The following is a 26,519-nucleotide window of genomic DNA, read 5'->3' as shown; positions in this document are numbered from 1 at the left end:
TGGGCCTGGCGGGCTTGCGGGCGAGAGGAGCTGACCAGCGTGCTGGGAGGCGGGCGCGGGCGCAGAGGGAAGGGAAGCGAAACAGGGCAGATTGCAGGAAAGAGAAAAACCAGCCAAAAGAGAGGCGGACAAGCGGGAGGGGAGGAAGGCAAATGCGTGCAGGCAAACGTCAGCTGATGTCCATTTCGAATGGGCTTTCATGACGCTGAATGGAGAGAATTCAAGCTGTGAAAACCGCTTTGAAAAACAGAAGCAATGGAAAACATGTTTCAGTGATTGTTAACACACGTGGCATCATTTAGTTCACTTTACTCCCTACCAATTCGTTCACGCATGTATCCATTCAACAAACATATATTGACTTGTTATAGGATGTGCGAAGCGGTGTGAAAAACGGGAACAGATGTGGAAGCTGTCTAAGGGGGGGGACTAGTGTAGGGTGACAGCCCAGGCTGGAAACCGGAGCAACGGAATGGATGATGATGATGATGATGATGATGATGATGATGATGATGATTTTGAGAGGGAGTCTCATTCTGTCGCCCAGGATGTAGTACAGTGGCGTAGTCTCGGTTTAATGCAACTTCCACCGCCCGGGTTCAAGCGATTCTCCTGCTTCAGTCTCCCAAGTAGCTAAGATTACAGGTGTCCGCCACCACGCCCCGCTAATTTTTGTTTTTAGTAGAGTTCTATCATGTTGGCCAGGCTGGTCGCGAACTCCTGACATCAAGTGATCCAGCCGTCTCGACCTCCCAAAATGTTGAGATTACAGGCGTTAGTCACTGCACCCAGCTGATTATAATTTTTAAGTTTAATGTCCAAAGTTGGCACGAGTAAAATTAAACAGGAATTGTAATACTGTACTGAGAAGAGCACAATTGGTATGATATTTAGAAGAACAATTTGGTGCTATCTCATTCAAATATTTTGTTATAGGAACTTATCTTTCTGTCTCTTTGTAGATATATCTATATCTATCTATCCACTCAGTGTATGTGACAAATATTTTCCATTATATATAATACATTACCTCATACACTATAAGGTATATATTATTATATGTGATCTACAGACATACATTTATGTATACATACACACAGATATTCAACGAAACATTTTTGTAATAGCATAAACCTAGAACCAATCTAAATGTCCATTCATAAGTTATACCCTATTAAGTCAAAGGTATTTCTCAAACTTTTGAAAAGAATTCAGTGGAGCCTCAAATGTTGAGATTTTTTTTTTAAAGCCCAAAACACATTATTAGGTTTAAAATAAAGAAACAATTGCAAAATGCCATGTAAAGTAGATTAATATGTAAACGGCAGGAGAAATTTTATTTTTAATTTAATAATCTTTCTATGTAGTTTCACTCCTTTAACATGCGTTTGTACTAATTTTTTCAAATACAATGCATGGCAACTTTTTGAAATAAAAATTACAAATCTAGTCTTCTCATGTCAATTTTTCACAGTGGTAGGTAAATTTCATACATGAATATCAGACCGTTAGTTATTACAATTTTTATCTTATTATTTTAGGAGTAGTTCATGGCTTTTACTTTAAAAAAACCTTTTTTAAACTTTTTACTCTGGTAATAGAAATTAATTGTGGTCTAATGTGTATAAGTAGAGTAGTAACCCCAACATTTATTTAATAAACATCTGTTGAGAAAATACACATGTATATGGGGTGCAGCTCTAAGTCCTGGAGATATATTTGTAAATAAACAAAGTCTCTGTCCTCATGCCACCTACTGGAGGGAGAAAAGTCAGAAAACAAACATGTAAATAAAGTGCCTGGTACAATGAAAAATAATAAAACAGCATAAGGAGAAAAGAGTGATCAAGATGAAGATAAGATTTTAGATGATGTGATCAGGGAATGCACTACTCGGTCACCTGAGATCTGAATGGAGAGAGAAAGCAGCAGATCATGGGACGCTCCAGGAGACATGTGGCGCAGGCAGAGGATTTTGCAAGTGCAAAGGTCCTGAGGCAGAAGAAGGAAAGTGGGGCTAGAATGGACACAGCTAAGCAGAAAGCAGCAGGAGAGAGGGCAGGGCCAAGTCATGTAGAGCTCTGGAGGCTATGCGGATAGGAGTTTGAATTATATTCTTAGAGTGATTGTAGAATTTTATGAAGGAGGAATATTATCTGATTAGGCTTTAAAGAGACATGTTGTTCTACTGGGCAAAATATGAGCTGGTGCAGAAGACAAGAGAAAAATCGAGAGACCAGTTAGGAAGCTATTGTGATTGTCTGGGAGAGCAACACGGACTCAAACCAGATGATGGCTTTCCTACATAGCACGCTGGCCTCAGCTCTGTCACAGAACTCGTCGCAATAGTGATACCATTAAAGAGTGACCATTTATATATCTTTCTCCTTCACTTTTCCACTCCGTAACCTTAGATATGGAATGGGGGATTGGCAAGGGGGATGTAGAGCACAGTGCAGCTGCAAGAAACATTTCGAATGAAAAAAAAAAATGATAGAAATAAGTCCAAGATTGCTATAAAACAGAGGTTATTAACTTGGGACCCTTGGAAGTCTGTGAAACCCTGTGCAAAATGTGTGCATATGGACATTTTCCGTGGAAATAACCCACAGGCTTCTATCAGATTGTCAAAGGAGCCTGAAACTCTTAAAGAAAACAATCAAGTAAGCATCACTGACAAATTGGGAGAGTGGTATTGCCATTTATGGAATCACAAGTGGTTAATCAAATGCCAAATAGTTGTGTCAGATAGTTGGTATTACTTGACACCATCTCTGACTTCTCAGACGACTACATTTTTAAACATTGTGTAAATTTTTTGGATCTTATGATGGTACCTGTGCAAAGTGCAGGTAACCCAAAACTGTTAGTCAACTGAAATTGAGAGTTTCTTAGAATTATTTACAGCAACATTATATAAACACTTTTCCTTGTTTTGTTTTGTTTTTGTTTTTTTTAAAATTATCCCCTTAATCTGTAAGAAAGACAAAGGATAAACGAAGTGTTATATGCATAGAAAAATACATTTAGGAAAATATAGAAAATTTCTAGTTTCTCTAGTAATGAAGAAATCCAAACTAAAATAACCACGAGGTTCTACTATATCTGTTAAATTAAGAAAACTGACCAAATGATTTTTTTTAAGTGTTGGCAGGATTCGGGGCTAAGCGTTACACCAGCTCATTTCTGATGGCTTTGGAAATTGGCCAGGCCTTCTGGAAATAAACCTGGTATAGGTTAGGGATCATAAACTTGTTTACACAGTTTGATCCAATAATTTGATTCTGTAATCTCAATGATGGGATTATTAACCAAAGGAATAAATGTTTATACCTTGTTATGTCAATGCTATTCATCACAGTGAAAATGAAATAGTAACCTAAATATCCCGTAATAGTAAACTGCACCAGTAGTGTATATTTAATAGATACTGATATGAATATGATATATAACTGGTGGGATTTAAATATATGGAACTATTTATGCAAAATAATATTGAGTGAAACCTGAGCACGGATATAGACCAGTTGCAATAGTGTAAAACACGTTCGTACATTGGTAAAAAGCAGAAAATTCTGCAGCGATGTCAATAATTGATGCTGCAGTTTGGAAAGAAAAATCTTTTTCTCTTCTAAAATGTGTATTAAATATCCAAAAGTCACATATACTCACACAGAGAGAGTATCACCTGGAGGTGGGTGGGCCTGCACAATATTCAGGGTAAGAGGTGCTAAAATAAACTAAATATGGCCTGAGAAGGACTCTGTACTTCCGTATTTGAGTCCTTGTGGATGAACTGCAACCTAACTTAATAGGAAGACAAAATGAAAACCTAACTTAGGAGTTTGGGCATGTAACAGTAGCTGAGTCTTGGTCAATCGCAGCAGTTGGTACTTCAGCTGCTCATACACTGCTGAGTGTTCAAAATGTATTCAAATAAGGCAAACACCCAGCTGTAACCAATCCAGCTCTCTCTGCACCTCACTTCTGATTTCTGTAGATCACTTCCTATTTTTGTTTTTTGAGACGGAGTCTCGCTCTGTCGCCCAGGCTGGAGTGCGGTGGCGCCATCTAGGCTCACTGCAAGCTCCGCCTCCCGGGTTCCCGCCATTCTCCTGCCTCAGCCTCCCGAGTAGCTGGGACTACAGGTGCCCGCCACCTCGCCCAGCTAATTTTTTGTATTTTTAGTAGAGACGGGGTTTCACTGTGTTAGCCAGGATGGTCTCGATCTCCTGACCTCGTGATCCGCCCGCCTTGGCCTCCCAAAGTGCTGGGATTACAGGCATGAGCCCCCGCGCCCGGCATCACTTCCCTTTTTTATCTATAAATTTGTTCTGACTATGAGGCATCCCTGGAGTCTCTCTGAATCTGCCGTGATTCTGGGGGCTGCCAGATTCGCAAATCATTCATTGCTCAATTAAGCGCCTTTAAATTTAATTCACCTGAAGATTTTCTTTTATCAGGGGCTTGGGGTATGGACTCTGAAGTCAGACAAACTTAGTTTAAGTCCTGAGTTGATTAGTTCTATGACTTTGAACAAAATTAATTCTCTCTAGGTCTCGTCTTTCTAGTTTATGAAATGAGAAGAATAATGTTATCTTCATAAAATTGTTGTATTAAAAGAGATAGAGAATGCAAAGTATTTGGCAAATAGCAGGGCTAGATATGTTTTAGCTAACATTATTATTACTTGCTTTGATTTATTGATTAATAGCCTATGTGTTAAGTAATATGTGTCAGGCTCTTTTTTTTTTTTTCTTTTCTTTTATCTTTTCTTTTTGAGACAGAATCTTGCTTTTGTTGCTCAGGCTGGAGTATAATGGCACTATCTCGGCTCACTGCCACCTCTCCCTCCTGGGTTCAAGCGATTCTCCTGCCTCACCCTCCCGAGTAGCTGGGATTACAGAAGCCTGCCACCGCCCCGCTAATTTTTGTATTTTTAGTAGAAATGGGGTTTCACCATGTTGGCCAGGCTGGTCTTGAACTCCTAACCTCGTGATCGGCCCACCTCGGCCTCCCAAAGTGCTGTGATTACAGGCGTGAGCCACCGCGCCCAGCCGTGTCAGGCTCTTTTCTAAAAGCGAAATGATATGTCTCCTGGACTAGTTGACTAGTTTGTATTAAGCAGGGACCATATCCTATTTTCTTGTCTTCTATCTCAAGTACCTAGCAAGGTAACTTGCACATAGTGCTTAGTAAATATCTATTAGATAAATGAAAGTGTGTTGCTGTTTTCTGAAAAATGAACAGTTTTCCTCCGATCTTATTCTTCCGTACGCAGGGTTCCCCCCTCGCCCCAAGGAGGAGTCACCCTACTGATATTGTATACTGGCTATTGTCCTGTTATTTGCTGAAATCATATCCTTGTTTTACTCCCAAGGAACGCAAAAATCCCAGGAATTCCCCAGGAGTAGGGAATGTGGTCAAAACATGAGACTGAGAATCACCAGCCCAGTTTCATTGCTGACTGTTTCCTTACGCACAGTGCAACCTTGGGCCAATCCTCAATTCCTTCTGTCTTTGAATCTCCATCTGTGAGTTGGGAAGATTTCATGTCATGCCTGCTTCTCAAGAATTTAAAAAGAAGCTTCCAGAAGTCAACACGTTAGAGAGAAATGCAAACTCTTATTCTCTTATCACAAATGATTATTGGGGAAGAAAAATAGAGAAGAGGGGGTAAGACAATCTCATGCCAGTGACTGAAATTTTCCCATATAACGGGTATCTCTCTTTATTTGCTGGAAAATTCTAATCAAGGAAAATATTAAGAAGACAAACCACAACAGATTAAATAAATAGACTCAGGTGTTTCTATGTAACAAGGCATATGCCAATATAAAATCGTCAATACAAAATTTTCAGCATAATATGGTAGAGGAAGCTAATTCATTTTTTATATACTTTGTTGTTGGCTGTTTTTTTTTTTTTTTTTTTTTTGAGTCAGTTTTTTTTTTTTTTTTTGAGTCAGAGTCGTGCTCTGTCATCCAGGCTGGAGTGCAGTGGCAAGATTTCAGCTCACTGCAACCTCTGCCTACCAGGTTCAAGCAACTCTCATGCCTCAGACTCCTGAGTAGCTGAGATGGCAGGTGCCTGCCACCAGGTTTAGCTAATTTTTTTATATTTTTAGTAGAGACAGGGTTTCACCATGTTGGTCAGGCTGCTCTGGAACTCCTGATCTCATGATCCGCCCACCTTGGCCTCCCAAAGTGCTGGGAATACAGACGTGAGCCATCACACCTGGCCGTGTTGGTTATTTTTAAATTCTGACCATCAGATGCAGAGTGAGGTGTATAGGCTGGACACTGTACATTGACCTCCTAAAACTGAGATCTCTGGTTCTCTTCCATATCCCATATTACTTTCCTTGTCACTGGAGTCACAGATGTGTTGTAGAATAGAGAGGAGAGAGCAGAGGGCCTCCTATGATCAGAACGATGGCTACTTAAGAGAGTGATGCACATGTTTAAACATAAAAACCAAGAAGTAGTTGACGGATGGAAGGTCACTTACCGAGTGCTGCTTTCCTGTTGTCTGGCTGTCTGAAATGGGGATACTTGTCCTTGAAACTCCAAATGTCCTTTGTCGAAGACCCTCTTTTGTTGCCAGATCATGACAACCTTTTCACATCACAAATGTTCCAACAAAAAGGAATCAGATACTTTGATTTGATGGAAAAAGTATTCAGACATTAAGATGGACAAAAAAATAGTTTAAGTATGGGAAAATTTTTGTAATGCAGTACTGAGTAGAGCATTCTATATGAAGTGGCATACACAATATAATTTGTATTATCTATTTGTGTACACATACACTTGGAACTTATTGTAAAGGAATAGATACTGATATTAACAGTGACTACTCTGAATTATGAGATGTTTTGCTTTCCTTTTTAATTTGTCACATTTTGGCATGAACATTCATTATGCTTTTGAATCAAAAGTACAATGAGAAATAATAAGGTGATTCTGTTTAAAATGGTGTAATTTTCACTTTAACAGGGTGCAGGTTTTATGGCTGGTGGTAAAATAAGCATGCAATCCCATAAGTTAAAAGTTCTATATTACAGGTCGGGCTTGGTGGCTCACGCCTGTAATCCCAGCACTTTGGGAGGCTGAGGTGGGCAGATCACGAGGTCAGGATATCGAGACCATCCTGGCTAATGCGGTGGAACCCCGACTCTACAAAAAATTAGCCAGGCGTGGTATCGGGCGCCTGTAGTCCCAGCTCCTCGGGAGGCTGAGGCAGGAGAATGGTGTGAACCCAGGAGGCGGAGCTTGCAGTGAGCCTAGATTGCTCCGCTGCACTCCAGCCTGGGTGACAGAGTGAGATTCTGTCTCAAAAAAAGAAAAAAAGTTCTATATTACAGAAGCCTGATAAAAATCAGGTCAAAGGGGTTAGTAACAGATGACAGAGTCAACATTAGATGAGAACTCATTGTTTTACCTCTAAGACCAGAATGATTATAAAACCTAGAATAGATCTTAGCACTCAACTAGACTTAACTCCCTAATTTACAGATGAGGAAACTGAATCTTAGGGAAGTAAAGTGATTTTCCTAAGTTCTGGAAGTGAGATACCAGCCATCTAAGCTTTCTAGACCACAGACCATTCCTTTTTCCCTCCCTGGCCTCTGAAATCACCTAGTTCTGGCCCTGGTGCTTGTGTACAAATCTGGGTAAGTCTGGGAGATCCTTTCTGATGCAGAGTAATTATAGAGGGTCTATTCTAACCCCATCTAAGGGAACTTTGGAAGATCAAATTATTTCTAAGGCGGTTGCAGGTGTCTGATCCTCTGAAATAAAAAATCTAAGGCCCGGGCTGTGACCTGGACATCTGCCTGAAGCCTCTTTTCTGTGTCAAGGATGACCTGGGGACCAACTGGACTGATACCATTGGACAGTATCTGGAAAAATTCTAGGGACGTATTCTAATTTGGATCATTTCCACCAGTTGTCATGGCAATGTGGCAGTACTGTCTCAAAGTCTGAATCTGACCATTGCCAGAAAGGGCCTTAATTCCTGGCTTATTTATGATATGCTCATTAGAGAAGTCAAAGCACTTGAATGACATTTTCTATCAACAAGTACATACCGAGTGAGCACTGCTCATAAACTCAACATGATGCTGAAAGCTGCAGAACTGCAGAAGGACCACAGGACATGTTTCTGCTCTCAGTGGTGAGTACATTGGACTGAGAGTTGCAGGAGCAGCCTCAGGTTTGCGCCTAACTAGCTCTGTGGCTCTGGGTTTGGGTTCCATCTTTAAAGCAAAGGCGACATTACTATGTAATACATTATTTCAAAGCAGCTAACGGCTGAATTGTAGAGATAAGATGAACACGCATGATTTTTCATCCAAAACAGTATGGAAGAGCATGCTGGGTTGTCTACCTGGTAAGAGAAAGGTCAAAGAGGAGTGGCTTAGGTCAGGTGGTTCTCCACGGGGGGCTGGGGAGGGGAGGTGGGTTTTTTCAGTTAGGCGTAACTTGGATTTGAGGAACAATATTGGGTGGAAGTAAGTCTTGAGCAAGGTTTATGCATTCTCACGGTCAGCATGAGATAAGAGTTCTGAAGCATTTCACGGTGAATGCTGCACTTAGAAGAGGAATTTATTTTAGGGAACTTAGTGTTTAGAAATTCCCTCAACATAAAGAGGAGTTCAGTGAGAGCAGAGTTAGTAGTTTACTGTTTTTCTGATAAGTAAGTGCGTAGGATAAACATTATGTGCCCACTCTGTGCCAGACACTCTTCTAAGTGTTTATTGTTCATTTATTTTTTTGAACCTTCACAAGAATGCTCTAAGTCAGCAAATGGAAGTACCGAGCAATCAGGCAGTTTGTCCCAAGTCTCACAGCTAAGTGAATGGCAGACCCAGGACTGAAACTGATCATTCAGATGCCGCTTTTCTGTATGCTAGTATTTCTAAGAAGATATTTGTAGAAAACATGCCGTTTCTCTCTAAGAGACATTAACACTGGCCCTTCCTGCTCCATTGAAATTATGGATATTTCCACAGACTCCCTGGTCACCCACAATGATTTTGGGGATGGTAGAATTTTCTATATCTTTCATATAAATTAAACTTAACAAGGAGCTATTGCCAAGGCTAAGATCTCAAGAATCTATGGTGGGTTTTAAACCCATCAGCTCTGCCTGTGGAATTCTGCTCACACAATCAAGAATGGGTGGGTCTGAGAGCTGAATTCCAAGTAAAAGCTGGAATGTCCTTATTCCCATTCTGAAGCGCTGGGGGCTCTGGAGGTGCATGTCTACTTCAAAGCTTCCAATACTTTGCCAGTCTTATGTGATACTCAGAGAGGTGAGAATGACTCCACCTCATCATTACCGACAAAAACCATCAATAGCTATTGATCACCTCTATTGGGCCAGATGCCTTGTGCTGGGTGGAATACCGAGACGGGTAGGATAAAACCCCTGCCCTTAAAGTTTAGGCTCCAGAGACAGATAACCGTAATCCAGGGCAACGTCTCCCACGTGTCATAGAACTTGGTATCTCTGATTCTGGATCTGGCCAGTCTGCTTCTTAACCATCTCCTGCATAGTTCTAAGATGAAACAAAGGGAAGGAGGCAGAAGTTCTAGCCAGTCGATGTAACTGTGGCTGCATTTTCCATGCAAAGCCGGTTTGAGTCAAACTAGGCAGAGTTAATCCACCCTGACAATCGGGGAAAGTGGCCAGGCTGACACTGGATAGTTAGAGAGGGTTTTTGAAATGGTATATAATCATCTCTCCATATCCATGGGGGATTGGTTCCAGGACCTCCTGCACAAACCAAAGTCCATGAAAGCTCAAGTCTCTGATATAAAATGGTGTGGTATTTGCACATAACCATCCTCCTGTATACTTTCAATCATCTCTGGGTTACTGTTAATACCTGACACAAGGTAAATGCTATGGAGGTAGTTATTGTACTTTACTGGTTTTTTACTTGTGTTATTTTTTATGGTTGTATTGTTTTTTGTTTTGTTTTGTTTTGTTTTGTTGGTTGGTTGATTGGATTTTGTTGTTGTTGTTGTTGTTTTGAGACACGGGTCTCGCTCTGTCACCCAGGAGTGCGGTGGCGCAGTCGTGGCTCACTGCAGCCTCAACCTCCTGAGCTCAAGCAGTCCTGCTGCTTTGGCTTCCCAAAGCACTAGGATTACAGATGTCAGCCACCACACCCAGTCTGTATTGTTATTTCTTATTGTTTTATTTTCCAAATATTTTTGATGTTGTGAAGGGATGCCAGTTTTGGTGGTGGGTTGGGGGTAGGTCCTGAATTTTCCTAACTGAATTTCCCTATCACTTATTTATTACTGAGTTTGCTACCACTGTCCCTACAATAGAACTGTTCAATGGGGTTCCAGTTGTTGTTGATTTTACTTTTTTAGAACCTCCTTTTCCCTTGGATCTGAAACCAGCACTTCCCTTGCTTTACAGACATAGCAATTCCCGGTCTTTATGGACACATATCCACTCCTCCAGGGTCCAGAGTGCCCTGTATATCATGGCCGTAAAGTATCCGCCCTGACTCCTCTTAGGCTTTGTTTGCAGAAGCCTGTGACTTCTGAACCAAAGTCAGCCTCCAGTCCGAGGCTGGGGCTGGGACAATGACACGTGCTGAATGGAAGAAGTTGGAACTGATTGTTAAATATTTGAACAGCACAGGAAACAGGAAGCAATGAGAAACAAAAGCGCCCTCCAGCTCTGAGTCACAGGACCGTCTCCTCCGGCAGGCCATGTCAACCACAGCCCAGGGTACATGTAATTGGGTTATAGATATTATTTGGCCCAGAGAAAAAGCCGTCTGTCTGAGGATGTTGTATGTCAACCACTTTAGGAAGATAACAGAGCAGCTATCAAAGACCCTCAAACTTCAATTTCAGTCTCAGAGGGTTCTTAACAGGATGCTCTGGTTAGAAATTATTATTTATTTGCAAGGGCTCAGAGTCCACCAGTATAGACTGAAGTGTTACTTTTTACTGGCAATGCTTCATTTTTAAGTTTTGTTCACTATTATTTAAATAATAAATTAAAAATCTTCCATAATTTTGCCATTGGGCCTAACCACTTATATAATCACAATGTACATAAAGTATTGCTTTTACGTTTTTAATTGTGGCAAAATATACATGACATAAAATTTGCCGTTTTAACCATTTTTAAGTGTATGGTTCAGTAGTGTTGAGTATACCCGCATTATTGTGCAACTGACCAATCTCCAGAAATTTTCGTCTTGCAAAACTGAAACTGTATACCCATTAAACAATCACTTCCCGTTTCCCTCTTCCCTCAGACCCTGGAAACCACCATCGTATTTTTATTTCTTTGAAATTGACTATAAAACTTACTTAATATAAATGAAATTACATAGTATTTGTCCTGTGGTGACTGACTTATTTCACTTAGCATAATATCCTCAAGATTCATCCATGTTATAGCAAGGATCAGAATTTCCTTTATTCATCCATTGAGGGACATGTGGGTTGCTTTCATCTTTTAGCTGTTGTGCATCATGCTACTGTGAATTTACATAAAGTTTCCTTTTTTTTGGAGACAGAGTCTCACTCTATCGCCCAAGCTGGAGTGCAGTGGCGTGATCTTGGTTTACCGCAACCTCTGCCTCCCGGGTTCAAGTGATTCTTGTGCCTCAGCCCCTCAAGTAGTTGGGGCTACAGGTGTGCGCCACCACGCCTGGCTAACTTTTGTATTTTTAGTAGAGACAAGGTTTTGTCATGTTGGCCAGGCTGGTCTTGAACTCCTTACCTCAAGTAATCCATCTGCCTCAGCCACCCAAAGTGGTGGGATTACAGGCATGAGCCACCACACCCAGCTCCAATTTACATAAGGTTTTATATTCTACTTTTTTACTTTCTGTTGCAATATCTGTGTGTATATACATATAATATAAATGACATATATTATGTATAACATATAGAATATAAATTACATATTATATATGTAATCTATAAATATAAATTATGTATATATATATAATTTTTTCCAACTTGATATGTAGTCTTCATTATAACCTTTTTAAAATCTGTTTTAAGGGCAACATGACAGTCCTTCAAGCTCATGCACTGAAATAATTTCTACAGTTGGACGTTTGAGATGTTTCTAGTTTTTCTCTAAATCCTATGATAAAAATTTTGTACCTATGATTTCCCTCCCTTCCCCCATATTTTAGCATACCTTTTTAGATAGATTCCTAAGAAGTGAAATTACTGGGTCAAAAGCAACATACATTTTATAACTTCAAAGACAAAAGATAGAAAACCACACTGCTTTCTGAAAGAACGGTGGTTGCCTAGCTACTAACAGTGTATGTGAATTTCCACTCCACCGTACTCACAGCTTATTTATTTATTTTTTACGTTATATGATTAATGGGAGGAAGATGAGTGCTTATTCATTTTTAATAGGCAACACATTGATTATTAATAGTGATGGGCATTTGTGAGGAGACCCCAGACTTGGCCAGCCTGTGAATACTAGCATGGTTACAATAAACTGAAAAAATATATCTATTTGAACTAATATGTATTATCCATATAATGTATGAGTATGTGTTAGAAACATGGCCAAGTGTAGGTAATCTATAAATGATAGCTACTGTTATTGTTGCTCTTATTCTTATGATTGCCCAACATATAATGACTGTTAGTCTATATCTGCTTTCCCAGGCCCTCAGTTTGCCAAAACCTTGATTTCCCAATTTTTGGGAGGCATCCCCACTTAGGTGGCGTCTTGGAACATGCCTGTGAGGCTGCTCTACCCAAGCCCTCTGCCTCTAGCGCCCTCTATTGGACACAGCTGTACTATGCTGGAGGCTGTCAACCCTCAGAGTTCCAACACTGTACTTAGGGTGGAGGGCATGGTGGCAGAATTGTCACCTGAACTCCATAAAGGATGCTGCCTTATGCCCAGAGTCTTGCAAATATCTTTATTAATACAGCTCCTCCATCTTTTGGCCCTAACCTCCTCATTCCCTAGAGGCTCAGGCCACAGGCCCTGCATGTAAGTGGGAGACTGTATGCCATGCTCTCTGTAGGGAGTGGGACAGTGGCACCCCAGAGATGACCATCTCCTAGTCCTGGAAGCTGTGAGTATGTTGCCTTACATGGTAAAAGGGACTTTGCAGACATGATTAAGGATCTTGAGATGGGGAGGTGATCTTGGAATATCTATCTGGGTGGGCCCCAGGTCATCCCGTGAGTCCTCAGAATGAAAGAGGGAGGCAGAAGGTTCAGAGTCAGAGGCAGAGTTGAACATGCATTGCTACTAGCTTTGAAGGTAAACATGGCCAGGAGCCAAGAAATGCAGGAGGCCTCTGGAAGCTGGAAAAGGCAAGGAAACAACCCTCCCCCAGAATCTCCAGAAGGAATGCAGCCCTGCCGACACCTTCATTTTAACCCAGTGTGATGTATTTTGAACTTCTGACCTCCAGAACTGCAATATACTAAATACAGGCTGTTTAAAGCCACCAGTTTGTAGTAATTTGTTATAGTAGAAAACTATAGGAATGAATACTCTCTGCTGATGTCTTTGTTTCTGCTTCCTATTTCTCTCTCTAGGTTTATATTTTAAAACTTGTTCCATCTAGGCCGGGCACTGTGGCTCGTGTCTGTAATCCTAGCACTTTGAGAGGCCAAGGCAGGAGGATCACTTGAGATCAGGAGTTCGAGACCACCCTGGCCAACATGATGAAACCCTGTCTGTACTAAAAATACAAAAATTTGCTGAGCGTGTTGGCACGCACTTGTAATCCCAGCTACTCAGGAGGCTGAGATTAGAGGCTTGCTTGAACCCAGGTGTTGGAGGTTGCAGTGAGCCAAGACCATGCCACTGCATTCCAGTCTGGGTGACAGAGCGAGACTCTGTCTCAAAAATATAAAATAAAATAAAATAAAAAACCCTGTCCTTTTTTTTTTAGCATTAAATCGAAAGTTCCCTAGTTAATTAGGAGGGGCCCACCAGTTCCACAAATAGGAAACCTCTGCACTGCTCTTGCTCATAAATTGTATTTGCTTTTTCATAAATTTTTTATGTTGTTTGAGCCACCCATGGTTTAATGTCAGAATAATATAGATCAATAGAGCCTCTCAAGATCCCAGAATGAGTGACACTTTCTCCTGTAGTTAGCTGTCCAGTCATTTATGCAAGAAATATTGATTGGATGCTACCATGTATCAGGCACTGAGCCAGCATTGCGATGTGAAGACACAGTGCGCAATCTAAGTCTTTACCGAGGCCATAGATGTTGGGGTTCTATGACTTGAGAACAACATGCATTGTTTCTTTTCGGGAAGCTAACTGTGGTACATGGAGCCTCTTTGACTAAGTAGCAAGGAATGGGAACTGCGCACTGGTTCCATCTTGGCTTCCAGTTTGTATTCAGACCCAGGCAAGAGTTAAAGAGTTCGATGATAGATAAGCACAGATGCAAAGCAGTGCAGTCCAGTGCCTCTTTGCTTAGGATAATATCTCCCCTCTCTTTATCCTCTCCAGCCCTGCCTTCCTGCCTTTGACGCAGGGAGCTAAGGGTCTGAATGAACCCTGTTGGAGGTTGCAATTAAATCTTTGTGGACAAAGGGCACACACACGCACACATACACAGCATCCTCAGATAACAGGAGGCAATAAATCCATCAGCACATCCACATTCAGAGAACAGTGTCCCTGCTGTCTTGCTAACAGCTGCCAATACCTCACTGAGCGCCTCACACCAAGATGGGCTCCAAGGTAAGATTTTTCTCTCTCCAGACAAATTTAATCTTTCCTTGTGATTCATGTGTCTCTCAGAGGATTTTGACTGTTAAGTAAAGTTTACTATTGACTTGTTGGCAAATTCCTGGTTTTGTTTGTTTTTGTTTTGGGATTTTGGTGTGTGTGTTTCTCTCTCTTTTTAGTACTTCCTTCATTCGCTATGCCTTTTAGTTTTCTCTGGCTTGTCTTTTATTCTTATCCATACATATGGTAAGTCAATTTGTATTCAGAAATATCTCATTTATACAGAGAAATGAAGGATCTTAAGTAATTGCATGCATTTACTGGTTAAAACTTAACTGAGAGTTTGGTTCACTTAGAACCTTGGTCACATTAATCTGTAGTAGTGAGAGGGTTCTTCCAGCCCTGGGCTTAGAACAGAGTAGCTCAGTGCTTGGGATACTCCCAACATCTGAGGCTGACTATTGAACTCCAGTGATAATCATTTAAAATTATTTACTTCCTTAATTATGAAAGTAGCTCATTATTGAATATTTAGAAATACACAGAAGATGACTGAAGTCATTGATTATAAATAACTGGCATTTGAGTATCCTTCCACTCTCTCAAAAACGTGCCCATATATTTATTTTTAGACATTAGAGATCAAGCTGAAAATACTGTTTAATTTCCCTTTTTTACCTAACATTATAGTAATAGTATTTTCTACGTCACTAAAATTATTTGAAAATATAATTTTTAAGAGCTGCTTAATAATCCATCATTAACATGTTTGACTTTTCTTCAGTAATAAAAATCATTCTGCAATGGGTCATTTTGAGTATAAGTCTTTGGCTACATCTCTGATCTCTCTGATCTTTTTTTTAGGATGGCTTCCTTAGAGTTACTAAGTCAAAGAGTATACAATTTTTAGGGCCCGATAGATTTCATGATGGTAATCTATTTTACAATTTCAATGACTGGTATTGTTGATACCACAACAGAAGCCACATCAAAGAAAACGAAATTCTTCCCAGAAATTCTTTTTACTTGAAGTTTGACAAGGTACTGTGACTTAATGCTGACTAATTGCATGAAATCCCAAATAGAAAACTAATCAGGAAAGTCAGTGTTTTACTTTCACAGATGAAGGCATCTTTCTGAGCAGGGGTTTCTGCTCAAACAAAAGCATGAGAGTGCTTCTAGAACCACAGAGCAAGGGAAAATGGGAGAGGATAAGCCTGCGAGTTGAAAAGCCTGGGGTTTCATCCCAGTTTGACACTATTTGTGCAACCCCAAACAAGTCTCCTAACCTCCAGAGGCTCAGGTTTCTTGTCTATGAGATGAAGGTTGGTCTACACCAGTGTTTCTCAGGGGGCAGCCCAAGTGACACTGTGCCACGTGAAATATTTTAGGGTAGCACCTAGAACATAGACCATACTTTTTTTTTTTTTGCATGCCACATAAAATTACTTTTTGAAATATGATATCAATATCTATGTTGGTTTTAAAATTTTTTTGAGAGATAGGGGTCTTGCTATGTTGTCCAGGCTGGACTCAAACTCCTGGGCTCAAGATATCCTCCTACCTCAGCCTCCCAAGTAACAGAGACTTCAGGCACATGCCACCATACCTGGCAGTATCTCAGTATTTTAAAAGAGTGGATTTAGAGGAAAAGATGAAGTAAATGATAGTACAGGTAGTCCTCAGATATGACATAAACCATCAATGTGATAGGCAAATAAGTGTTGGATGTTTGAAAAACACAGGGTTAAGTGATCTGTAGAGCATCTATTTTTATCTGGATTTATATCTAGGCATTAATTTCCCTTGAATTTAGTAAGCAATTTAGTAAGCTATGCTTACTTGGAAGGCATTCTGGGAACCCGGTGAGTTACATGAGAAGTATGAGAAGTGAACAGTGATACAGACACAGAGATGTTTCCAAATATCATCCTACTACTTGCAACCCTTTGCACTTTTCATTTCAATAGTGAGTTTCATTCACCCGGGCAGACTCCCTCCCCTCTTCTGTAAAGGCTGCAGGAGACCTGTAGCTGTCACAGGACCTTCCCTAAGAGCCTGCAGGGGAAGACTGCCCCAGCCTGGCCCTCGCCATGCTCCGGACTGTTCTGGTCGCTCCCCAACGGTTGCTGAAGGAAGGGAGAGCGTCCCGGCAGCTGGTACTGGTGGTGGTATTCGTCGCTCTGCTCCTGGACAACATGCTGCTTACTGTGGTGGGTACGTTTGGGGGTCTTTGTGCTGAGGGTTAATTTGCTTTGGGCCCCAGCAAGCAGCGTACACCCTGCTTGAGTTCAACAGCGAATCCATCTGAGAATTTTCCTTTTTATGCTCAAAAACACACAGAGGTTGTTGGGTATGGGGGAAAAAAAAACCTACAGAAAATGGAGTCTGAAACTTGTCAAACATAGCTAAAAGACTCAGGAGGTTCAAAAAGAAGGAGGTCCAGAGAGGGTCTGACTGGAGAAGAGGATGGCCTGGAGCCAGAACTGGCTGTGCTTTTCTTCCTCCCCAGACTGTCTCCCCAAGATGCTGATAACTCCAAGTGCCTCTGGGGCAGTGAGCATCTTCTCACAGCGGTACCTTTCCGGCCTCTGCTCTATAAAAATAGCATATTTTATTTGGATATCTGATTTCTTATCAAGACCTTACCTTCCATGTGCTTCTTTCCTTTGGAATCCTGCTTTTTTTTAGTTGTTACTCTCCTAATCATTACATTAAGTTATACCCGTGTATAAACGGGTACTAAAAGGTTTCTCCTCTCGGGTAAAATATTTGGTTTTTTTTTTTTTTTTTTGAGATGGAGTCTCGCTCTGTCACCCAGGCTGGAGTGCAATGGTGCGATCTTGGCTCACTGCAAGCTCCGCCTCCTGGTTTAACGCCATTCTCCTGGCTCAGCCTCCCGCGTAGCTGGACTACCGGCGCCTGCCACCACGCCCAATTCATTTTTTGTTTTGTATTTTTAGTAGAGACGGGGTTTCACCGTGTTAGCCAGGATGGTCTCGATCTCCTGACCTCGTGATCCGCCCTCCTCGGCCTCCTAAAGTGCTGGGATTACAGGCGTGAGCCACCGCGCCAGGCCAAAATATATGCTTTTAAATAAGGATCTTTCTGAGACAAGTTGTTAATCTAATACAATCACTTCTCATTATTCATAGTTCTGTAGTTATAGTTATGCTCTGTAAAGTCACTGCAAACACTGAATTAGTGAATACTGAATCATTGCTCCCAGGGGAAACACACACACACACACACACACACACACACACACACACAATTATAATCTTAAATCTTAAACATCACGGTAAATCCTATTTTCTTTGTAAAAGAGAAAAAGAAGTTCAGAAGTGTTAAGTGACTTGCCCAAGGCCTCTCCACTAACAGGTGCCAGAGTTGGGATTCAAGCCCTGTCCAGGGGTCCCAGAGCTGAGGCTCCTCTGACCAGCCTGCCCTGCCTCCTACCATCCCCTCCTCTGGCCAGGTCTGTGTGAGAGCTGGACATGTCTGCGAAATGTTGTGGTAGCTCAGTGCGTGTTGGTTTGGAGGGTTCCATGTCAATCTAAGTGAGTAGGAGAGTTAGCCAATGTGGAAACCATGAAGAATGAGAACTAATTATATAAGGTCAGAATTTAGCTACTTTAGCTAACAGGATAACTTGGGTAGGCACAGTCTTTTAGTAGCTTTTAAACCATGCCACTCCAGACACCAGCCTTGGGCATAAGGCTGAACCTCGTCATAGTGCCCCTGAACCTAGTAGTGGCAAGATGACATTTGCCCTTATTTCCCATCACCTGTCTTCCTTGACTTTCAGTAGAATTGACATCTGTCCTTAGCCCCTTGGCTTTCAGTGGTAAGATGACATCTGTCCTTAGCCCCCATAACCTGTCCTCTGACTTTCAGTACCAATTGTGCCCACCTTCCTATATGACATGGAGTTCAAAGAAGTCAACTCTTCTCTGCACCTCGGCCCTGCCGGAAGTTCCCCACATGCCCTCGCCTCTCCTCCCTTTTCCACCATCTTCTCCTTCTTCGACAACAACACCATGGCTGTTGAAGAAAGCGTGCCCAGTGGCATAGCATGGATGAATGACACTGCCAGCACCATCCCACCTCCAGCCACTGAAGCCATCTCAGCTCCTAAAAACAACTGCTTGCAAGGCACAGAATTCTTGGAGGAAGAGAATACCCGGGTTGGGATTCTGTTTGCTTCAAAGGCTGTGATGCAACTTCTGGTCAACCCTTTCGTGGGCCCTCTCACCAACAGGTATCTCACTGGGTGTAGGGCCCTGCACGGTACACAGGAGTAGGAGGATTAGAAAAGTATACAAAGGGGGTTGGAAGGGAAAAAGAAGACATACTCACTTGTCTGGTTCCCCAGGGGAGTCAGCTATTTGGAAAGCTCGTTATGCAAAGAATAACTTGTTACTGATGAAACGTCATGGGATCAGATTTTCTTAGTGATATACTGAGTATTGAGTACCGAGAAGAGAACCATGAACAGCAGTGTGCTGTGATGTTATATCAGTGACCTGGAGCGTGGCTTGAATGGGAAAAGGGTATGAACGGGACAGTCCTGTTGTAATCTAGAGCACTGGCTTCCCAGGAGTTGTATTTAGGATTATTCTGATATTTTCAAGAGATATACACTCTACCTATATACTCTACCTAGGCTATCCTTTCTGGAAATGAGAATTTTGGCCCTAACATATGGTTATATTTGCATGTTTGTTTATTTGCTCGTACTCATCCACTATTTCATCTCCACGCTACATTCAGAGGCATGTTTTACCATACTCCCAAATAGCTGCATTTCTGCTCCCACTTACATTTAAAAATGTAGTCCAAGTATATGAGTGCCTGTTGGAATTGTATCTTTTTTTTTCAATTCCCTTTTAGGATTGGATATCATATCCCCATGTTTGCTGGCTTTGTTATCATGTTTCTCTCCACAGTTAGTAAGTAATTTGCTTCCTCTTTTCTTTCCTTCACTGATTACCTTTGATTTTATCAAGTGAATGTGATGTAGATAGCAGGGTAGCCTAGAAAGTAATTAGGCATCTGACTAAGCAGAGTGGGATACTGATTTAAATGCTCTGCTCTTTTTGGTATGCGGACTATAACAGTAGTGACAATTCAGTCTAGTTGGAATTGGTCTATTCTGCTATACAAGAACAGATATTTTATTCCCTTCAGCTGGACATAATGAAAGCTGTTTGAATATGTATGCTATGGTGTGTGTGTGTGTGTGTGTGTGTGTGTGTGTGTGTGTATGTGTTATGTATGTATCAGTAATCTCTTGAGCAAGTTTAATACAAACTTTCCATCTACAAGAAGCAATGATATTATTTCGATATGCCATGGTAAAGGGCAACTAACAAAAAAAATGGAAATTGGACAATAACATCTGGAAAATTCCAAAAAGCCTACTCCTTTTCAGTTAAGGACTTTAAAGGTTAAGCTTAGAAAAGTAAATTTTCTAAAGAAATAAGAAAGAGAAAGACAAATTGTCTATCCAGGATCAGCTAAATGTTTCTAATAAAATGGAGATGGAATAAACACAGTACATGAGAAAAGCAAGTCTGGAAATTGATGCTGAGAGGTAAAGGAAGAAGGAATGAAAAGGGGTTAGCGTTTGCAGGTTAAGGCAGCCTGTGGATCCAGCCTTGGTTCCCGATGGCCCTGCTGATCCTCTGCTCTCCAACAACATACCTCCTTCTCCCCCGAGTTTTTCTTATTACCTTTCTGTTTCTTATCTACTTTCTCTCTTCCTCTTCCTCAGCTTCTCTTCTTTCCCAGCACAGGACTTGATTCCTATCAACCCAATTTTAACAAGAATTTGTTGCATTCTGGGCTGGAAGGCTGCAAAGTGCAAGAACTTGAGGTGTGAGGTTCTCTCTGAGAACTGCATCTTGTTGGTGAAATTTTAGCGGACTTGAAGAAAATGCAGAAATTCAAGTTAGCACTGTTCATGGAACTTCTAGAAGCTCAGCCTATGCTAGGCAGCAAATTTAAAAATAAGATGCCCTATTTCATCAAATGAGGCTTAAGATTTATTCCATACAATTTCATGCAGTGCATGTATAATGCCCAGAGGGCCATAGTCACATAAAGAATGAAAAGACATGATTCCAGGTATCAGAAGTGTATGATGGTTGCCTGGGGAGACATGAGACACACACTGAGAAGTAAGACAATGCGGTGTGCTAGTGGATCTGGGACATTTCAGCAGGATATCTTTGCCTGATTCTCTGCCAAGAACTCATGTTTTAAAAGCTTTACTTTTAAAGTAAACTATATAAGTTAAATAATTATTATTTAACTTATACCAAACTGTATATGTTAAATAATTATTATTTCCATAGGATAGCTGTGTGACTACATGGAGTTGGCCTAATTCTAACCAAAAGAAAATACTTTTGATGTTTAGGGTATCCTTGTAGCATTGTCCAATGTTTCAAAAAAATACTTAAAAGAGAATGTTGATGACCATTACTACCCTTAACCTCTCCATCCACCATGCCTAATGTAATCAAGAGTGAAATGGTGGCCCATGTAAAGGGTCCAAAGTGAAGAAAAAACTGCTTTGGTTTTCCTAAATAGAATGACTGACTCTCCTGGTTTGCCTGGAATTGAGGGGTGTCTTAGTCCATTTAGTATTGCTGTAAAGGAATACCTGAGGCTGGGTCATTTATATTAGAAAGAGGTCTGTGGGCTCATGGTTCTGCAGGCTCTACAAGAAGCATGGCGCCAGTATCTGCTTCTGGTGTGGGCCTCGGGAAGCTTCCACTCACGGTGGAAGGTGAAGGGGAGCTGGCTGTGCAGAGATGAGAGAGGAAGCAAAAGAGAGGAGAGGGAGGTGCCTGCCTTTTTTAAACCACAAGCTCTTGAGAGAACTGTAGAGTGAGAACTCACTCACCACCTAATGAAGGACATTAAACTATTCATGAGGGATCTGCCCCCATGACCCAAACACCTTCCACTGGGCCCCATCTCCAATACTGGGGATCAAATTTCAGCAAGAGATTTGGTGAGGACAAACAACCCATATCCACACTATAGCGAGGGGCTTCCCAGGATGTCAGACTTTCTGTTTTTATGGCGGTATTTTGAGTTTCAGTTTTAAAAACTAGGAAGTTCTGGGCAGACCAAGATGAGTGGGCCACTCTGTTCTCAAAGGACATTGGAAGATTAGACAGAAAAGATTGGAGATAACAAAGCCCGAGAAAAGATGCTGCTGGCCAGGAAAGGAGAGACCAAGAATGTGCATCTTTGGGACACAAGGGGAAGTTCAGTGTGATCATGTCTGTCGGGAAGTAATGGGAGAAGATTAAAAACACAACCAAAGACATCTGTAATGAATGTGCAAAGGGATTACAATTTTTCTGATTCAGACACTTTGAGGAGATTATTCTTACTCTAGGAGACATTATTCTGGAATTGGAGGTGAGATATGTCTGGACTTAACTACCCTGACCAGCAGCACCCTCTGATTTAGTTTTGGTAACATATTCCTGTTGGTTCTCAGTTTCATGGGTGTTCATCCTCAACAGACTGACCCTCTGCAAGGGCAATAACTAGATGCTATTTTTATTTTGCATTTGCTACAGAGTCTAGGAGAGCTGCGTATTCAGTATAATTCAATAAATGCTGATTTTGTCTGGTTAAAAGATCATTCAATATAAGACATAAAGAAGGATCTGATTGTATCACAATATATTATTTTCTACCCAATTCCCATAATCCTCGAAGCACCCCGTTACTGTCACTGTACTCCAGATGACCCTGTAGGACCCAGCAATGGTAAAGACCGGATCTGGGTGTTGCACATGGAGGATCCAGGAGTATGGTCTAAGAACCAGTTTCCAGTTCAGGACACTGAGCTTCATGGACATCCCTCACTTCAGTGGACAGAATGTTGGGTTCTTGGCAAGAGATGTAGAGAGTCAGCCTTCCATCTGCTGTGTGGTGACTTGGTTTATACTTCTGTGGTTTCTCAATTTTCTTGCATTTAAAAAGTGGTTCTGATGGAGGAGTAGGAGATTGAAAAGACAACTCAAAAAACAGGGAACAGTCATCATGCTTTATTAAAAACATATGCGTCATGACTCATATCTGCAGTATCATGGGCATGTTCTCTGGCAGCCAGGGAAGCAAAGACAATTTGCTAATGCAGTTATCTTGCTATTCTCTTTGCCCAGTGTTTGCTTTCTCTGGGACCTATACTCTACTCTTTGTGGCCCGAACCCTTCAAGGCATTGGATCTTCATTTTCATCTGTTGCAGGTAACCCTGGCAACTTCATCATGCACACACACATGCACGCATGCACACACACACACATCTCTTACTACCTCAGATCCTATATTCATATGGAGAAATTAAGGAAAATATCATCTGGATAGGTAGAAATTGTGATTCAGAAATAAGGGAATTGGGCTGGGCACAGTGGCTCACACCTGTAACCCCTGCACTTTGGGAGGCCAAGGCAGGAGGATAGCTTGATTCTAGGAGTTTGAGACCAACCTGGGCAACCTGGGCAACATAGTAAGAGCCCTATCTCTATTTAAAAAAGAGAATAAGTTAGCCAGGCATGGTGGTATGCACCTGTGGTCCCAGCTACTTGGGAGGCTAAAGTGGGAGGATGGCTTGAGCCTGCGTGGTCAAGGCTGTGGTGAGCCATGATTGTGCCTCTGCACTTCAGCCTGGGTGACAGAGCTAGACCCTTACTCAAAAATAAAAATAAAAATAAAAATAAAAATAAAGGAATTATAGAATTTCTGACAGGGTCCATAGATCCCTGAGCCTGACCTAACTTCCTCTGTTAATATTCAGGTGCAGCTAGCTCAGGTCAGAACAAGCCTCCAGTAAAACCATGAAGAAGGGCAGGCTTTTATTTAGTGCCACTCAATGGTCCTTTGTCTGTCCCCCTCTTAGTACTTTATAGGAATAATCATGTTAATACTATCGGTAATACCAGTACAGTTTTCACAGTACTGGTGAATACAATATCTAATGCAATCCTATGAAGTTGGTATTTTATGCCATTTTACCCATGACTATGAAAGCCTGAGAGTCCAGCTGCCGTACAGCACTAGCCCACACTCTCTTCCAGGTCCCCAGTGCTTTTCTGTTCTTCCCTGGGCATCCCTGTTAAATAGAATGGTCTCTGTGTGCCTAGGTTTTCCTTTCCCTGACCTGCTCTGTAACCCCTCGTTTAGGGAAACATGCTCAGAAACAAGAAAATGCTATGAAACATGGTATAATCAGACAATGGATTTTCTGTGTTATCCTTCCCAGAGGCCTTGTACTTTCAACAATATTCTGAACAGGAGTGGACAATGTGGGGGTTTGGGGGACTAGGGAGGGCAGTACTTGAAAAATACTATGGGTTAAGTTTTATAAAACCCCTCAAACTGAAACTCTAGCTAAGATTGTCACTGAAGAGATAACAGGGTGGGACCAAGGGCTCTGAGAGGTGGATAGAAGCCCCTGGGGGCCAGTTGCATCTGTCACTCTCTGCACAGGTCTTGGGATGCTGGCCAGTGTCTACACCGATGACCATGAGAGAGGACGAGCCATGGGAATTGCTCTGGGGGGCCTGGCCCTGGGGCTGCTGGGTAAGTGGCACCAGCTGGAGCTCTGGGTTCGGGAGGGTGGGATTCCAGGAAGCAGGTGTTCCCGAGGTGTGGAAGACGAGTATTTTCCTTCCCTCGTTGGCCTCATCCTATTTCAACTCCTTCAGAAATATCACTGAGAAAATGTAAAAGTTCCTTCTCCTTAAGAAGCTGGGAAACACATAAGGGTCAGGGAAAGGTCTGGAAGCCCAACCTGTTGGAGGAAGTGAGCCTCCCCGCATTACAGGCCACTGCCTCGTCTCAGTTCCCATGCACACACCACCAGAGCATGGCTGTTGCCAGATGCTCTGCTAAATCCGTTACAGGCATAATTTCTTTTATTCCTCACCACCAGGAATGAAAGGAGGATTGATTTTCCCCATTATAGAGATGAAAATAAGAAGGGCGAAATAGCCATCCAAGATCACACAGCCAGGAAACGCCGGAGCCAGGATACAGACTCCAACTTTCTGGCCTTGGAAACCCAAGCTCCAAATGATAAAATTACCCTTTCTTTGAGGCTCATCCTTCATACTACTTTACTGACAACTGACATAATTTCACTTATTACATGCCAAGCACAGTGCCAGTACTGTAGGGTGGGCAGCCCCAGGCATAGTTCCTGCCTTCTAGGAGCTCACAAGCGCATCGAAAAGAAAACACCTGAAATCTCTTCCCTGGCCTACACCCCACCCTCTAGCCCCATGGGAAGCACAGGAAACAGCATCCCTGTTATTTGTTAGTATCTATCAAACCAAATGCCCAATCTAAAACCTGTGCATCTTGAAGTCCTTTATCATGTCCCAAGTGAACTCTCAAATGAACAAGCTTGTTAGATCCTCAACAGCCACTCCTGGCTCCTTGTCACTTCTGGGTTAGAATTTGGTAACAGCCCCCTTCTTGTGTACTCCCTCCTTCCACCACGATGCCACCTGAAGAACCTTCCTGAGCCCAGAGTAGGTGGTGTTTCTCCCCTGATGTGTCTCCATAGGCTGCAAAGCCAAGTAGATGACTCATCTGTGTATACAAGGTTCCTGCCTATGCAAGGCTCTACTTTTCTCCTCTCAAATATTCATACTCTGCTAACACCCACTTTCTCCTTTCTTTCTCTAACTACACACTCTTTTCTGACACCTCTGTGTTCTTCACACAAGCTTCTTCCCCTCCAGATACTCTGCACTTGGCAAAGCCCTAGTGGCTGCCTGGATTTCCTGAGACATCAACTGTGCGTTCATTGTATGCAACATTTTCTGTCAAACCTTCACCATGCTTTAATTATTTGGGTCCCTCCCTACACACACACCCCCACACACACCCCCACACACATACATTTCATCCACTAGAAAGTGAGCTTGTTGGAGACAGGGATCATGTCTCCATCTCTGAATTCCCAGAGCCTCTGGTGGAGCTTAGCCCCTAGCAGCCCTTCTGCAAATGCTCACGGTGTAAATGTGGACAGTTCTCACTGGGTAGGACTCACCCTCACCTCTGGAATCTGTGTGTGCTTTGCCTCTCCAGTGGGAGCTCCCTTCGGAAGTGTAATGTATGAGTTTGTTGGGAAGTCTGCACCTTTCCTCATCCTGGCCTTCCTGGCACTACTGGATGGAGGTAAGTCACCATCAGAGCCTCCAGCAGGACACGGCCCAGGTCAGGTTGGGAATGTGTTATGTTGTGGTGTCCGTCTTGACTAAGAATGGGTGGTGTGGACATGCTTTGATGAATCAAGGACTGCCCCACTGTAGAAAAGAGAGAAGAAACTCAGAGTTAAATTTGCACATAATAGGGTGGTAGCACTACAGCTGCTATTGGAACCCCCAGCTATTCAGTAGACACGCTGAACTGTCTCGCCTTCTTTCTTTCTTAGCACTCCAGCTTTGCATCCTACAGCCTTCCAAAGTCTCTCCTGAGGTAAGCAGACGCAAAGCTCTGTTGCTAACAGATATACGGGATGGCTGAATGCAGAAACCCAGGCATGCCTGTCAAGTCATCAGAAGAAAAGTAAAGAGGAATAGAGTCAGGGAAAGTGAGAACTGTGTTTGGATTCTAGGATAGGGCTACATTTCGCATAGTGTGGGGGATAGTGAGGTATTTGGCTTGATGTTGGACAAAGATGGTTGAAAAGCCTTGTGAAGAATCAAAGAAGCCATACAGAATATATAATAATATTATAATATAT

General features: G+C 42.0%; 1 protein-coding gene across 4 annotated transcripts in view; it reads left to right on the top strand.

Annotated features, from left to right (window-relative positions):
- Window positions 1-14,601: 14,601 nt before the first annotated feature.
- Window positions 14,602-26,519, top strand: part of SLC18A1 (solute carrier family 18 (vesicular monoamine transporter), member 1) — a 35,358-nt gene continuing 23,440 nt past the window's right edge. For 3 of the 4 annotated variants that reach the window (XM_011979626.1, XM_011979627.1, XM_011979625.1), the window contains exons 1-9: window positions 14,602-14,745; window positions 15,856-16,058; window positions 16,704-16,950; window positions 18,631-18,994; window positions 19,627-19,685; window positions 22,929-23,012; window positions 24,254-24,346; window positions 25,862-25,951; window positions 26,208-26,251. In XM_011979626.1, coding sequence (XP_011835016.1) covers window positions 16,827-16,950; window positions 18,631-18,994; window positions 19,627-19,685; window positions 22,929-23,012; window positions 24,254-24,346; window positions 25,862-25,951; window positions 26,208-26,251 — 858 coding nt within the window. In that variant the 5' untranslated portion in view covers window positions 14,602-14,745; window positions 15,856-16,058; window positions 16,704-16,826. The remainder of the gene's footprint in view (window positions 14,746-15,855; window positions 16,059-16,703; window positions 16,951-18,630; window positions 18,995-19,626; window positions 19,686-22,928; window positions 23,013-24,253; window positions 24,347-25,861; window positions 25,952-26,207; window positions 26,252-26,519) is intronic. The other variant, XM_011979624.1, reaches the window with a different exon arrangement.

This window comes from Mandrillus leucophaeus, unplaced genomic scaffold, assembly GCF_000951045.1.
Source record: "Mandrillus leucophaeus isolate KB7577 unplaced genomic scaffold, Mleu.le_1.0 Scaffold204, whole genome shotgun sequence".
NCBI lineage: Eukaryota > Metazoa > Chordata > Mammalia > Primates > Cercopithecidae > Mandrillus > Mandrillus leucophaeus.
Note: the sequence above shows the minus strand (reverse complement) of the source record. Positions and strands in the feature narration are given on the sequence as shown.